The 13,741-nt window shown below is 37.0% G+C and overlaps 2 protein-coding genes across 3 annotated transcripts; one reads left to right on the top strand and one right to left on the bottom strand.

Annotated features, from left to right (window-relative positions):
• Positions 1 to 841: 841 nt before the first annotated feature.
• Positions 842 to 5,898, bottom strand: cd2bp2 (CD2 (cytoplasmic tail) binding protein 2). Its single transcript, XM_022195179.2, has 7 exons — positions 5,846 to 5,898; positions 5,434 to 5,512; positions 3,064 to 3,193; positions 2,653 to 2,810; positions 1,982 to 2,573; positions 1,813 to 1,898; positions 842 to 1,112 (listed from the first exon to the last, which is right to left on the bottom strand). Exons 2-7 carry the CDS (start codon positions 5,506 to 5,508, stop codon positions 1,002 to 1,004), a joined length of 1,152 nt encoding a protein of 383 aa, XP_022050871.1. The 5' UTR covers positions 5,509 to 5,512; positions 5,846 to 5,898; the 3' UTR covers positions 842 to 1,001.
• On the top strand, positions 5,448 to 12,020 carry pheta2 (PH domain containing endocytic trafficking adaptor 2). Of its 2 annotated transcripts, none has more exons than XM_022195199.2 (4): positions 5,448 to 5,561; positions 8,774 to 8,883; positions 8,979 to 9,279; positions 10,420 to 12,020. In XM_022195199.2, the coding sequence occupies exons 2-4, from the start codon at positions 8,803 to 8,805 to the stop codon at positions 10,827 to 10,829; spliced, it is 792 nt and encodes a 263-aa protein (XP_022050891.1). In that variant the 5' UTR covers positions 5,448 to 5,561; positions 8,774 to 8,802; the 3' UTR covers positions 10,830 to 12,020. The 2 variants fall into 2 exon arrangements, with proteins under 2 accessions (XP_022050891.1, XP_022050882.1); XM_022195190.2 differs by lacking the exon at positions 5,448 to 5,561 and adding an exon at positions 6,089 to 7,540.
• Positions 12,021 to 13,741: the final 1,721 nt, after the last annotated feature.

Genomic DNA, 13,741 nt, shown 5'->3' with positions numbered 1-13,741 from the left:
TCCTCGGGTGACCTAGTATCTTAGAGGACCTTTTTAAAAATCACGGTCAGATTGACAGAATTTGCATTCACAGTTAAATTTTTGTAAGGGAAATATTTTTCACCTTGTGTTAGGTATTTATCCACCTGTCAAATTTTAATGAACTTCTGATATTAACATTCTACAGCTGCGCACTTCATACTTAGATTCCATTAGTTTCTAACTTCTTCTACTCATAGGCAAACTACGCTAGGATTGCTACAACTTTTTTTTTTTCTCCCAACTGATCTGACAGCTGTTTGCTCCAGCTACACAGCTTCAGACTATTCTGGAGAACTCAGTGATGCTTGAGAAATGAATAATTTATTAAAATGTTTCATTTTCTGTCTCTAATCAATAGCTGCAGATTCTAAATCATCCCTATTAGATCCTACATTGATCTTTGGCTCCTGCAACCCAAATTACAAAAGTCAACACAACTTGAATTTCTTTGAGATTTTTAGGTCATTATTATAAAAGTTCTAAGACAAAAGCAGCGATGTTACACAAAGTAGTTATCCTTAACTACGAGTAGTATTCAGCTAAGACGACTTGAAGCTGGACTATTAATCATTATCCTAAACATCGTCATATTCTACTCTAGAGAAAATATATCTTTTACAGAAAAACTACCATTTAGTACTGAGATTTGAAGGGAAACTGACTTCTCCAAAGTGTACAACAGTTTTTAGGATCAAGATAATTCTGCATATGACTGAATGCTTAGAATAAAATAATCCAAGGCCCTTAAAATGAACCCACCACGTGACTTGGTTCTCAGCAAGCCAAAAACAAACAAAAAAAGAGACTGATAACACCAGCAAACACATGAATTCTTTATTTAAAAACAATGTACAGAAAACAAATCCAGTGTTAAATGGACAGATTTGACAATAAAACCCTGGATGACACAACTGAAGAAAGATCGCAGATGGAACATGATTGCTCACAGCGATCGCAATGGTTGTGATCGGTTACTTAAATCATGTGTAGAGCTCAAAGTCTAGTCTCCTGGAGTTGTAGAACTGAGATCCCTCCTGGTCCACCCTTCTGCAGTAAACACCACTGCTGAAATAGCCTTCATCCACCCAGTCCTGGAAAAAACAGCAATAAGGAGATTAAAACCCATCTGGACAGAAGGGGGTTAAAGGTAAGTCCAGACGGCAACCCAATAATCTAATAAACATAATGGGATTTGTTAATAACTTTGCAAGTGGCAAAAACAAAATAGGAGAGTTTCAAGTCAATTTGTCAGTATATGTGCAAGTGATAAGGATTTATTTGATTCTAACTTGAAAACTAAACCAAAATCCAATGACTCTTTCTGTTTTTACAGTTTGTGGTTCTAAAAAATGGAGTAATTTTATTTTTTAAAAGAAAACATGCCTTTTTTTATCCACGAGTCAATTTTGAGGCTCACATGTTTAAACAGTTGCTTAGAAAATCAGACAATAAAAGAAATTGATTGGAGTTGATTCATGTACCAGGTGTTTTTGCACCAGGCAAAGAGGTTTTTTCCCCCCCAAATGAGGTTTTTAATCATCAGAATTTAGCATTCATCGGGGTTTCTTGTATTTACGCAATATATTTTTGGTTATCAAGACATCAGTAACGACTAAAAAATGCAAAGATTTGTAAATGATGTAACACTGACTCATTTCCTTTTATTTACCTGGCCCGATTGTGTCTAACTGCTGTGCATAGTCAACCACCAAAGGCCTGTTCTGAGCCAGGATAAACCCTGCCCACATGTATCTACACGTACAACCTCAAGAAACTTTTGCAAGAGAATACCTGCATCTGTTGGCTGGTGAAGGGACCGTAGACTTCTGAATTATCCTCGTTTTCCCATTTGTACTCCCACATCACTTCGTCACTCACTGAGAGGAACACAAAGCTGGTTTACACACAACAGATATTTTGGAAAATTAAAGTCAAACGTATAAAACCAAGACTAAGTAACCTCTTTTGTCATCTTCCTCTTTGCTGTCCCCTGATTTGCTGCTGTGCTTCTCATCAAATTCGTCAGCAAACATGTCGAGTTCATCCTCTTCTTTGCCGTCACCATCACCCCTGTCTTTCTTCCCCACCGCTGGCTGCTTGCTCATCATGCTCTTCATCAAATAGGCCAGTTTTTCATACGTTTGCTGATAGATTTCAAACATCCCAGATCCAACCAGTCTGTCAGCTAGTGCCGTGAGCCTATCGAGCTTTTCTGTATCCCTTTTAGCCTCCTCTGTGGATTCACTCTCTTCTCTCAGCTTTCCCTTCTTTCTCCCTCCGAGGCCTCCTAACCTACGTAGCGCTTTAGCAACTGTTTCACCGGGTTGTAGCAGTTCAACTACAGCTTCGGTGAGCTGGTGCTGCGTGTAGGATGCCAGGGGATCTTCGGCAGGCTCTGCTTCCTCCTCCTCCTCTTCTTCTTCTTCTTTGTCTGCTTGCTTTTCTTCTCTCTGCTTTTCTTCCTCAGCCTCGTCCTCATCACCGGCTCTGCGTGTCCGTTTGGCTCCAAGACCTTTCTTCTTTTGTTTAAAAGGCTGCTCTTTTATTCTCACCTGGAAGAGGAAATGTATATTATTTCACGGTGCTTGAAAAGTTTTCAAAAATGAATAAATGTCCCTAAAATGCATTTACCCAGTCAATGTTGTCAAGCCAGTTGTCTCTAATCTGTTGCTCCTTTTTGATGAAATAGTTTCCCTCCGAGTCAAAGTGGCCTTCCTGCATCTCCTCTTCCAGGTTGAAAGGCGTAATAGAAACTCCCTCATCATAGTCGATTGTTGCTCCCTCTTGACCTGAAAACATAGTTGGCACTGTCTTGAATTAAAACGTATGAACTTGTATGAAGCAGGTGCGACACTTTAGATGTTTTTCTTGTCAACAGCATACCTCCAAATATAATTCTAAGTGAGGAAAAACTTCAACATTAAACATGCCAAGAGTACATAAACATATTTGCAATTTTGTTTCTGCAAACATGTTGAGCAAGACCATTTATCAGACATTTACCATGTCATATTTACAGATAACGTAATCAGTAAGACGCACCCTCCACATCATCACTGGCTAGAATATCGTATTTGCTGCTGCCTGTGTCCTCCCCCTCATCCTCTTCATCGCTGTCAAGGGAATGTTTACCCTTGAACCTGGAGCCGGGTCCACTGACAGCCTCACAGCTCTATTTTATAGAGAAGGAACATTGAAAAGAAAACACTAGTTAGCAGTAAATGCAATACAAACATTCCTTTTACTTGTAAGATTCAGTAACAACTTTCGTTGCTCTGAAAAAATATTAAACTCCGCAGCAGTTCACCCATCTATGGATCAACTTAAACAGGTGGTGGAATTCACAATTTCAATCTAAGTTAAGTCTTACATTACGGCTACATCAAAAAATGTCACCATAAAGAGCAAATTAATTAAAGAGTCCGGCACCTGTTCAAAGCCCTTAACTTGGACACCTTGTTACCAATGTGGCAAGCATCAGTACAAATGACTAACGTAGCCTCATACGCTACATTTCACCGACACTGTAATAGAGTGGTGCATCGTAAGTGTAGTGTATGGAGCAATAAATATAGTCTGTATAGGTCCAAAGGAAATCCTGTCTTAACGCAAGTTGTCATTCTTCTCTACTTGTTGTCTTGGACCAGTAATACAGGGATGCATCACACTGTTTGTATGGAATCAGTTGTGGCAATTTCATTTTCAGAGATTACAGTTAAACCATATAGTTTTGCTGACCTAACTGACAAATCACACATCAGGATTTATTGGTCAGGTGATGCCACTGATTGTATATCTAGGGAAGATTTTTAGTTGTCAAAATATTTTCTGCCTGTGGGTGTCATGTTGTACCTGCACTACACTGTGGAATAACACATATTAATCCTTAATATGAACGCAGTTATACTTTAAATACTGATATCAAGTAATACATAGCTAACCAAAAAAATAAGCAGCCAAAGCCGTGATTACACATTTCGGTGACATAATGTGGATTTTCTGCTATAATTCTATGACAAAAGTTTTCTCATTATTTCATTTATTTGAGTGCAGTACCTCCACAGTATTTTGATGTTCAATACAATTCAATTTTATTTATATAGTGCAAATTACAGTTCAAATTGACTCAAGACGCTTTACAGAACCCATATGCCTGAATGATGTGGCTGCAGATTTTGATAACTGTGTGCACTGAAATCTTTGACCAGTCAGACTGTGTGAAGTTAACAAGAATCAACTGACATTAAAAGACCGAGGGGTATTGGCTGCCAGTAGAGAGTACAGCACACTACTAGTACTACTACTACGGGTTTAAATTGTCACTTATTTTATATATCAATAAATTAGTTGTTTCATACGTACTACAATGTCAGAATATAGTGGAAAAAATGTCTAATGGGGTTACTCAAAGTTATCACCCTCTTGTGTTTTGTTTTGTCCACAAGATATTCTGTTTACTGTGAAAGAGGAGTAAAGAAACCCCCCAATATATTCAAATTTCAGCAGCTGGAATCCTAAGTTACAGTTCTATTTTTTAACTATTTGGTTCAATTAATGAATTATCAAAATAGTGATGATGAATTTAATAGCTGACAATTCTGCTCATATACTATATACTAGTTCATGCAAGGGCGGAACAGTTTACAATATAATTCTTCAGAATTTCAGTTCAGTATTTGTTGTGTGATGGTTCATAATAACAGCAAAAATGCAACCAAATTTTTAACCTCACTATACTCTAATGCAAAGATGAGACCCTAAAGATAAAAACTGCCGCAAATATGTATTCATTATATTTTAATAAAGGATATAGGAGACAAAATGATTATCACAAAAGCTGTGACTGCGACAAACTGAATATTAAATATGAATATTAAACTGAAAGAGTCTGTAAAGAACTTCAGGCTTGTGAGAAGCATCTCAGTATTGCACATTCTGCAAACAAGGTAAACAGAGTAATACAAATAAATAAAAAATAAACCCAGAGTCAACAGTTCTGTATAACGTAAATCCTAAAGAGTAGTCTTTGCAGATTACTAATCGCATTGCTCCAACCTGCAATTTCACATTTGAAACTGATCAACCGTTCAGCCCTACGCTATACACTACAACCATAAATACTATGCAGCACAATTTTGGTAACTGCTTTAAGATAAAAAAAATGGTTAAAACATGTTTTACGGAGTCTATTGTGAAACAAAATTTGCTATTTTATGCGTATTCGGAATAAATGTGTGCTGCTTTGATGAACAGTTTTAGAGAAAATAAAGAAGAACCTACTTAGCAAAAACAATTTAACGTTTGGATTTCCGGGCTTTTCATGGTGCAACACTTTGAGAACATAAACTATTGCCCTCTGACACCACATCACTTTAAACTTGATAAATAACTGTGGAAATTGGACAGCTTTACCTTTTTGTTTGGGACGTCATCTTCCAGGTCAAACTCTCCGTTACCGTCCTCAAATGTCACTTTTCTTTTCGGCATGGTGCTGCAGAAGGCAAGACAGTGACTCTTTACATCCCGAAACACAACCGAAGGTGAGCTGTAACATCAGTGAGTATTTTTCTACACCACTTTCACACAGTCAAGTCTTGTGAGGCTGGAAATATGAACCGTTCAGTCAGAACTCATGTTAGCCTTGAAGCTAAACTGTTAGCCAACAACAACACAGCGCATGCAGGACAAATGAGGCGTTTATTCTGGTAAGATACCTGCTTACAGGTGAGATGACATTTAGTGTAGTGTAACTTATACGCACTACGAGTGAAATATGCAAACAAGGCGGTTAAAGTAATATTAAGCTGCAAAATCGGGCATAAACCTGAAAATAATTCAAGCGACGTTCGTTTTCGTTTCTTCTTCGCTGGTTTTCTTCTTCGTCTTTTTTGGAAAAATGTTGTTTTCACCTCGAAGCGGTGCCGCCTCCATGTGGTGAGGAGCTTTAGTGCAAGTTGATAACGTGAATATTCTGCATTTTCTAATTAATTTAAGGCTGACAACAATTAGTCAGTACATTGACAGAACATTTACAAGCCGTATTATTTAAGCAAAACAGTTTTTAGGCACGAATGTCAAAATTTAAAGAAAAAGTTAACTAGTAATGCAAAAGTTGTTAATTAGCTCTGATTAGACATACTCCTAAACTCCTCTTGTTTCTGATCTCATAATTGATTTGCTGAAAAGATTCTTTTTAATTTTGTGCTTGAATTTACCAACAGATGTGTTGTACTACTTTTATATTTTTTTTAGCTTTTCATTTTATGTGTCATCATTGAAGCTTCTGCAGTCAAATAATTACTTAGTTGACACTTGGGAAGCCCAAGGTATGACAGGTTTTTTGGAACAGCTATGTGAATTTCTATGTAGCTATATCGAACTGCAGCTGCATCAAACTGAAGAACATCTAAACCTGATCCATATGTTGTTGAAAACACTAAAGTATTAAAATATTTACAGATAAAAATAATCTAATATGTTTTTGTATTAACATTTTTTCAATACCTTTAATTGTGACACACAAGAATGAATTATGTGATAAATCCCACAGTGCTGGACTAATTGTGACATTTTTGTGCTGTACTGTTGACACTTTTCATTAATATATCCATTAAACTCAGTGCTTTTCCCCCTATACCCCAGCTGGGAACTAAGATGAAGCAAAAAGTCACTGTTGAGGTTTCAAATGTTTTGGATCCTTAAAGACGGTGTTCAGGAATGTAACACTTTTTTTTTTTTTTACACTCGTATGTAATCTGAAACTCTGTGGTGTAGAAACACGTCTACAGTATATAAGGCCCTGGAAGTCTTAACACTTCAGACCCTTTTAGCTTCAGAATTCCTTGAGGTCCATTAGGATAAAAAGGATAAGTGGCCATCAGAAATAGACACAACTAGTGAAGAAATGCTGAGAGACATTTTCCTAAAGGTCACTGAATGTCTTTCTGCTATTACTTGCATTAATAAACATTAAGTACATCTAAATAAAGTTCTGTATGTCTCTCTGAAGAATCAATCATCTACCAGTAGGGATATCTGTGCCACAAAAGAACAGAGATTAAAATAAAATGTATGACAAAAAGAAAAGTAACAGAAAATGCAGAAGCAAGAGAGCTGAAGCAGATGCATCAGACCTCAAACTCCACTTCAACATTTAGCATCTCACTTCCAGGTAGCACTTCTTGTCAGCGAGTCCGGTTTGTGCGGCCCGTCGGCTCAAGGCAGAGTGAAGCGTAGAGGAGAGAGAGAATATAATGTGTCAGGATTTTGTTACCAGGAAGTGGGCCGAGTTATTTATATTTCAACACCCGTCCTCTTGTACCCGAGGGACAACCAGTGGTAGTAACCTGAAACTATATATTCAAGCGTTGTCTGGTCCTGGACGATTCAAACTGATGGAGAACAATTGGCTTCACGCTCAGGAACGACAAGAATCCAAAGAAAATTTCTGTAAATGTAAATAATGTAAAGACTGTGTGGAGGGTGAAGTGGCCCTGTGAGGGACGCAGCAGTGGAAGAGGTAAGTCTGAGTCACAGTTTTTTTTAATTAACCGGAGTCACTGTGCAAGAACTGCAGGGTTATTAATGTTGCTAGTTGACGACATTACTGTCACTGTCATTAAAACCTATTTAGAAATGCAGGTTGCAATGCTTAATTTTACTTATATTAATATTCAGTATATATTTGAAATGACAGTATGCTCTTGGACGATCTATCTATCTATCTATCTATCTATCTATCTATCTATCTATCTATCTATCCTTGCAAATATCCTTCATGAACCGATGAAAATTAAAAAACCCGTATGATATGTAAAATTAAGTTTAAAAATATATTTCATTATGGAAAATTACTGTATTTCTATGGGATAATCCTTCTTTTACCTACTTTTTTTTGCAGTGTACACAACATCACACAAATTTACACATAATTTCTTTACAAACCATCCAGGATGCAAATTATTTCAGTGTGAACATATCTTCTAGTCAGTGGCATGTGTAAGTCAAAATGTAATTCCATAAAACAAGGTCTCACCTTTTTTTAAAAAAAAAATTAACATTAAAAAGTCAAGAAATGCATACACAGCTGTGTTTCAATTATGAAAAAAATTCTGTATTTTTATGAGATGGTTATTTTTCAGTATTTTTACAGTAATTTTTGGCACCCCAGCCACTGGAATATTATAGTTTTTACAGTGTAAACAGTAATTCTCATAGATTAGAATCGGTCACGTTTCGCAGAATTTTGTTGCACAATTAAAAACTAATCTCTGCTCAGGAAATTCAAATCTATTGATGTGAACCAAAATTAAACAGCTTAACCAATATGTAGAAGCTTTTCTTACTTAAATTAAAATATTTGTCTATCCATTGTTGTACGCTGCAAAAAGAAAAAAAAAAAAAGTTCCTCTTGTGAAAGACTAAAACACTTAAAATAAAAGTGCAAAAGCTTGGAGGGATGTGAGATTTTACTCAGAACTAAAACTAACCGGGGGCCCCAAACAGAAACTTTACAGTACATTCATTGACTGACTTCTGTTAGGTAGATTATACTCTACACCTACATGGGCTGAGTGCTGCTTATAACCCTAATGTGTGATAGTATTTGACTATTTTCAAACTTGCCTTGAAATTAACTTCAACCAAAAAGTGCCAACATATAGTTTCTAATTACAAACATTTCTCCAGATGCTTTAAGTTTTAACTTACACATCTGTAATTTGTTCTAATCTATATTTCTTTCATTTTCTAGTATAAATACCTTCCACATGCTGTGTTGGGATGAAGCTCCATGAGAAGATTTTGACTCATTACCTATCATGCACCTCTCCGGTAGACAAAGAGGGATATCTTTATAAAAAGGTTTGAGGAAACACAAAACACAGACAGTACGAAATCACTTCTCGTGTGGTGACAAATGCAATAATCCTGCTTCATTTTGGCTCATTTCTTGATAGAAAGAGCGAAATGCCACCTACCAGCGGCGGTGGTGTGTCCTAAAGGCCAACCTGCTGTTCTACCAGGAGCGTCCAGGTGACCGACACCTGCTGGGTGTCATTGTTCTGGAGCGATGTGCAGTTCGCAGGGCAGAGTCCGATGCGCAGTTCGCCTTTTCCCTGGTGTTCGGGCCCGGACTCAAAACCTACAGGTTTGCAGCAGTGGATCGACAGACGCAGGAGAGCTGGGTGAAGGCTTTGCTGTCGGCCAGCCACTGTTACCTCTCTCTGCTGGTGAGAGACCTGGGGAGGCAGTATGAAGGTGAGTTAAAGGGCTGTGGCATCGTTCTGGTGCTTCTATTCTAAGGATTAAAGTTCACGGTTTTTAAAATACACAGAAAAATCAAACATTCATTAAAACAATTTACGTTTTTTTATATACTTTCCCAGTTCTGTCAAATTACAGATAATACCGAGGATTAAATTTTAAAAGAAGTTTTAACATTTACTACTTGACTGTAAAAAAACCCAGGTAAAAACTGTAATTAACATCCAAATCAAAAATCTGTACTTTTTTTTAAAACAAATGTTGATTTGCTGTTTTACAACATTTCACCAGAAAATCACATTTTTTTTTACTGTATTTAAATTTTTTTTAAAAATCAAGATTTTTGCCTGTATTCAAAAGTAACATTGTGTACATTAAGGATAAATAAATGTGTTAAATTATTTTTAAACTTACAGATAATATCTCATTTTTTTTAAAAAAAAAATCTTAATTTACATGTTTTTTCTCTCTCCCTCTCTCTAAAAAAAGGTCAAAATTACACAATAATGTCCAAATTAAAAATCTATATTTGTGCAAAAAGTAATTTTGCCTTTCTCAAAATTTGGCTGCGAAATTACACTATTTAAAAAAAATAAAGATTTTTTTTTAACAGATAACAGATTTTTAATAATGTATTAACACCTTGCAAAATAATTGAAAAAAATGATGCCTATAAAAAACAGGCAAAATCTGTCCATAAAGCCTACATCAAAATCAGTATTTTTTTAACAAATAGCAATTATATTGTCATTTATGTTAATTTTTGTTGTATATAAATTTGCTGAAAATACAAACAGGTTCCAGAAGGTTACTGATCTAAACCAAGAACATTTCTACAAATTTTAAATCCCTTTTACACATCTGTGTCTTTATAAATTAGGCAATTGAGGTAGCTAATCTGTGATTTTTAGACTTAAATTTTTAATAGGTTTTGTCATTAGCTAACCAACATAGGTCTGCTTTTTCCCCTTATTTCCAGTGTATGTGCTAAGCTAAGCTAAGCTAAGCAGCTATTCAAACAAAAGAGTGATTTTCTCCGTGAACTCAAGCACAAAATATTACTAGTTCTTGAAAAAAAGCTGCTACAGGAGCTATATTTGTGACAAAAATGTTCTTTTTTGTTTATTTTTTCAGAAGCTAAACAGCAAAAAGGCTCTGGCGAATCCCGTTCCTCCATCAGTCCCCTCAAACCGTCCACATACAGCTTCCTATTCACTGCACAGGGACCAACAACAGCAGCGGTGGTCAGGGAGGGAAGGAGCAACAGCGACAGCACTGTTTTACAAGCACCTCCAAAACCAACCAAAGTGGTGGCTAAAAAGTCTCCCAAATTGTGGCACAGAAGAAATGCTTACGTGACACCGCTGAATGGACCAGCACCTCTGTACGGGGAATGGCCTTTGGTGGGCTTTGACCCGCTTGAGGACTTCCGCAAACTTCACGATTATTATGGCCAAGAAGTGAAGAAAGCACGAGAAGAATGGCTGAGGAGTCGGCAAACAGAGGAGGAACGCAGCGATGAAGATCTCATTGACCTGGGGTGAAAAAAACAGATTCACAAAGAGGAACTGAGACGAAACGATTCATGTGTGTCAAACAGGAAGTGAACCTGAAGTGTTTTGCTGTATTTATAGAGTCTGAGGCACAGACACCTGTTAATGTGCTGGAAGTTAACCTGCTTCACATGACCAGCTTGAAGACTTTCAGATTTAGGGCAGATGCTGTTGGTGTCTGCACATCTGCACTTTTAGGCCCTTTTCCCTGCATTTTGACATCACATAGTGAAAGCACAGGTTAACAGGAGTAACCTCTGCTCTATTTAAGTGTCCCAGGAAGCCGAGACAGTCAACATGCACGACACAAAAACACTGAAAATGGAATTCAGTCATCATTCACTTCAGAATTTAAGGGTGCAATCTGCAATTATAGAGCAGGACTGTTGATATTTAGCCAGTTAGTGTATTTAGATAGTAGCATGTGCCAGATTTACCGTCCCATATCCCACTTTCCCGTTGAACATATAAGTTCATGCACGGGACAAATTGGGAAAGTGCCCACATTGTTTTCAGACAATGTAGAAGACCACAATGAGATATTCACTGAATTTGACATAAAAGTATTAGAGGTAAAGTGTGTGAGAGGAAGAAAAAATCTCTTCAAACTAAGACAATCCTCAGATCAAAATATCTTTTTAATATTGACATGTCCTGGCTGGACTGTTAAAAAGATGCCGTGCTCCTGCCTGACTGTATATATAGACAGAAATTCCTCAGCTCACTGGCACTGAGCCCAGAACAGGAAATAAGATGTTATACGTGGGCATTTTTTTCCAGCCCAGCACTCGGACATGTCAATAATAATAAAGAGATTTCAATGAAAGGAATATCTTGGTTTGGAGATGCTTTTATCTCTTGACACCAAAGAACACTGACCAAAATTTTAAAAAAGTCTGAATTAAGACGTTCTACAGACAGAGAACACCTATAATTGTATATTTTATTATAATTGCAGACTCTACCATAAAAATCCCATTCCTTTTGTTTGTCTTTATGTTCTTCTTGCTAACTGGAACCTGCACACTTGCTGCTAGTTGTGCTTCCTGAGCCGTTAATCTTCCATAAGTGGTGCAATTTACACTTTCCTCCGCAGCATAAAAATGCTTTATGAGGCAGTATTAAGGCAGTATTATATATTTTTCATTGCATGCTAAAATAAAATTGATATGTTGATTTAAATGTCTCATAGTCAGTTAGTTGACACGTTGACACAAAACTGTAAGATGCTGATTATCAAAATACAAACGAAACTCAAAAGACCGGTAAGATTAAAAACACTGTAAAAGCGAGAGCATCTGAAATTTTCCATTTTAAGAAATTGGTTTTTGGTGCAGCTAATATTTTAAATCAGTTTATATGTACTCAGGCACACCGAAACCAGCGAGTACTCAAGAGCAGAGGTAGTTACCTGATTAATGACCAAACGATTATTTAGCAATTTGGTAATTAATTGTTTCTGAATGTAAACATTCCCCACATTCACTGATACCAGCATCTTAAATGTAAAGAGTTGTTAGTTTACAATTTTTCTATGGTAGTAAACATCTACATTTGAGGCAATATCATATTTTCTGCAATTTTCTACACTGAAAAATTCACTTAACAATGAGGATGAGTGTTCGGTGCAGTTTTTTTATGAGGGAGTAAAACACAAACCAGCCGATGGAAGATCAGATCTGTGAACTAAAAATACCAACGCACAAAAATGCCAACAAGTTTATAAAGTTGGTCCAGGTGTAAGTTTTAATAGTGAGCATGAGAGAGAGGAAATCAATCTTTTTCACAAACAAAAGGTATTATGTGCTTGATTGTTTCTCTAAATAAGAGTCTGATTTTCTTCATTTTTTTCAATGGACTCCTTGAAGGAAACAGACAAGGATTATCTGTGTGAGAATAAAGTTTAGAATTAAATAAATTTTAAATTAAACTCACAATAAGACGATATTTGTGGGAAACGCTATAATTAATTACTTAATAATAAGCATCAGAGATGAATAAGACAGTCATTGTCGGGTGGTGAACAGCAGAGGGAGCTGCACTCACAATGTTATCAGTGCAGTCAGAAATAGTTCAGTGATTTATGGAAGCATGCGATGGACAAAGAATGCAGCTGGTGTTAAAATTGACAAGGGTAAATATTTAGTTAATTGAGCTATCTGCTTCTTCACTTGCATAATTACAACATGTCTGACTCCTAATTTGAGTACTTAATTTTATACCTGAACTATTCATTCAGCTGCCATGTTCCTCCCAACAGATTTAATAAAAGCAGACACCTGACCCGCCCAAAACCTTAAAACTTACTGTATGGCAATTGATGTAACCCAATCGTGGATGTGATCAGATAACAAAACAAGGCAACCTGAGGCTGGCAGGTAATCAAACACACCAGAGTGTAACATTACAAACTCTCCCACGTCGTCAGTTCCTTAAGCTCATCTTCCATAGGCCAAGCGTGGAGCTTCTCTGCATTCCAGCCCCTACAGGCACACATACCAATCATCGAAAAAGTGATAGATGGCTTCAGAGGAGCGTGCAGAGACGTGTCGTGTTACAGCGGTGACCCCTGCAATGTACACACATCTGTATGGAAACACTTCCTCACGGCCGGCAGCGTGTAAACACATTGTGAAGCTGCTGAAGTCTGTAAACTGCAGCAGCTGACACATCTGTGAAGAGTTTGAGATGCGACACCTTATTCTCATATTTTTGGGAATGTCTTGTCACTCACAACGTGTAGACAGGCGGAGATTCACCGTGCCAAATATAAACAGCTTTAACTGATTTATTACTTAGTCGAGACAGATTTTAAGACATCAGGAGCAAGAATTTGCCACTGACAAAAATCAGTTGTGGTAGCAGGATGCAGATTATACGTGCCAAAATTCAACAGAACACAT

This window comes from Acanthochromis polyacanthus, chromosome 21 (assembly GCF_021347895.1).
Source record: "Acanthochromis polyacanthus isolate Apoly-LR-REF ecotype Palm Island chromosome 21, KAUST_Apoly_ChrSc, whole genome shotgun sequence".
In the NCBI taxonomy this organism is placed as follows: Eukaryota; Metazoa; Chordata; class Actinopteri; family Pomacentridae; genus Acanthochromis; species Acanthochromis polyacanthus.
The sequence above is the reverse complement of the archived record's forward strand: the minus strand, read 5'-3'. Positions and strand labels throughout refer to the sequence as shown.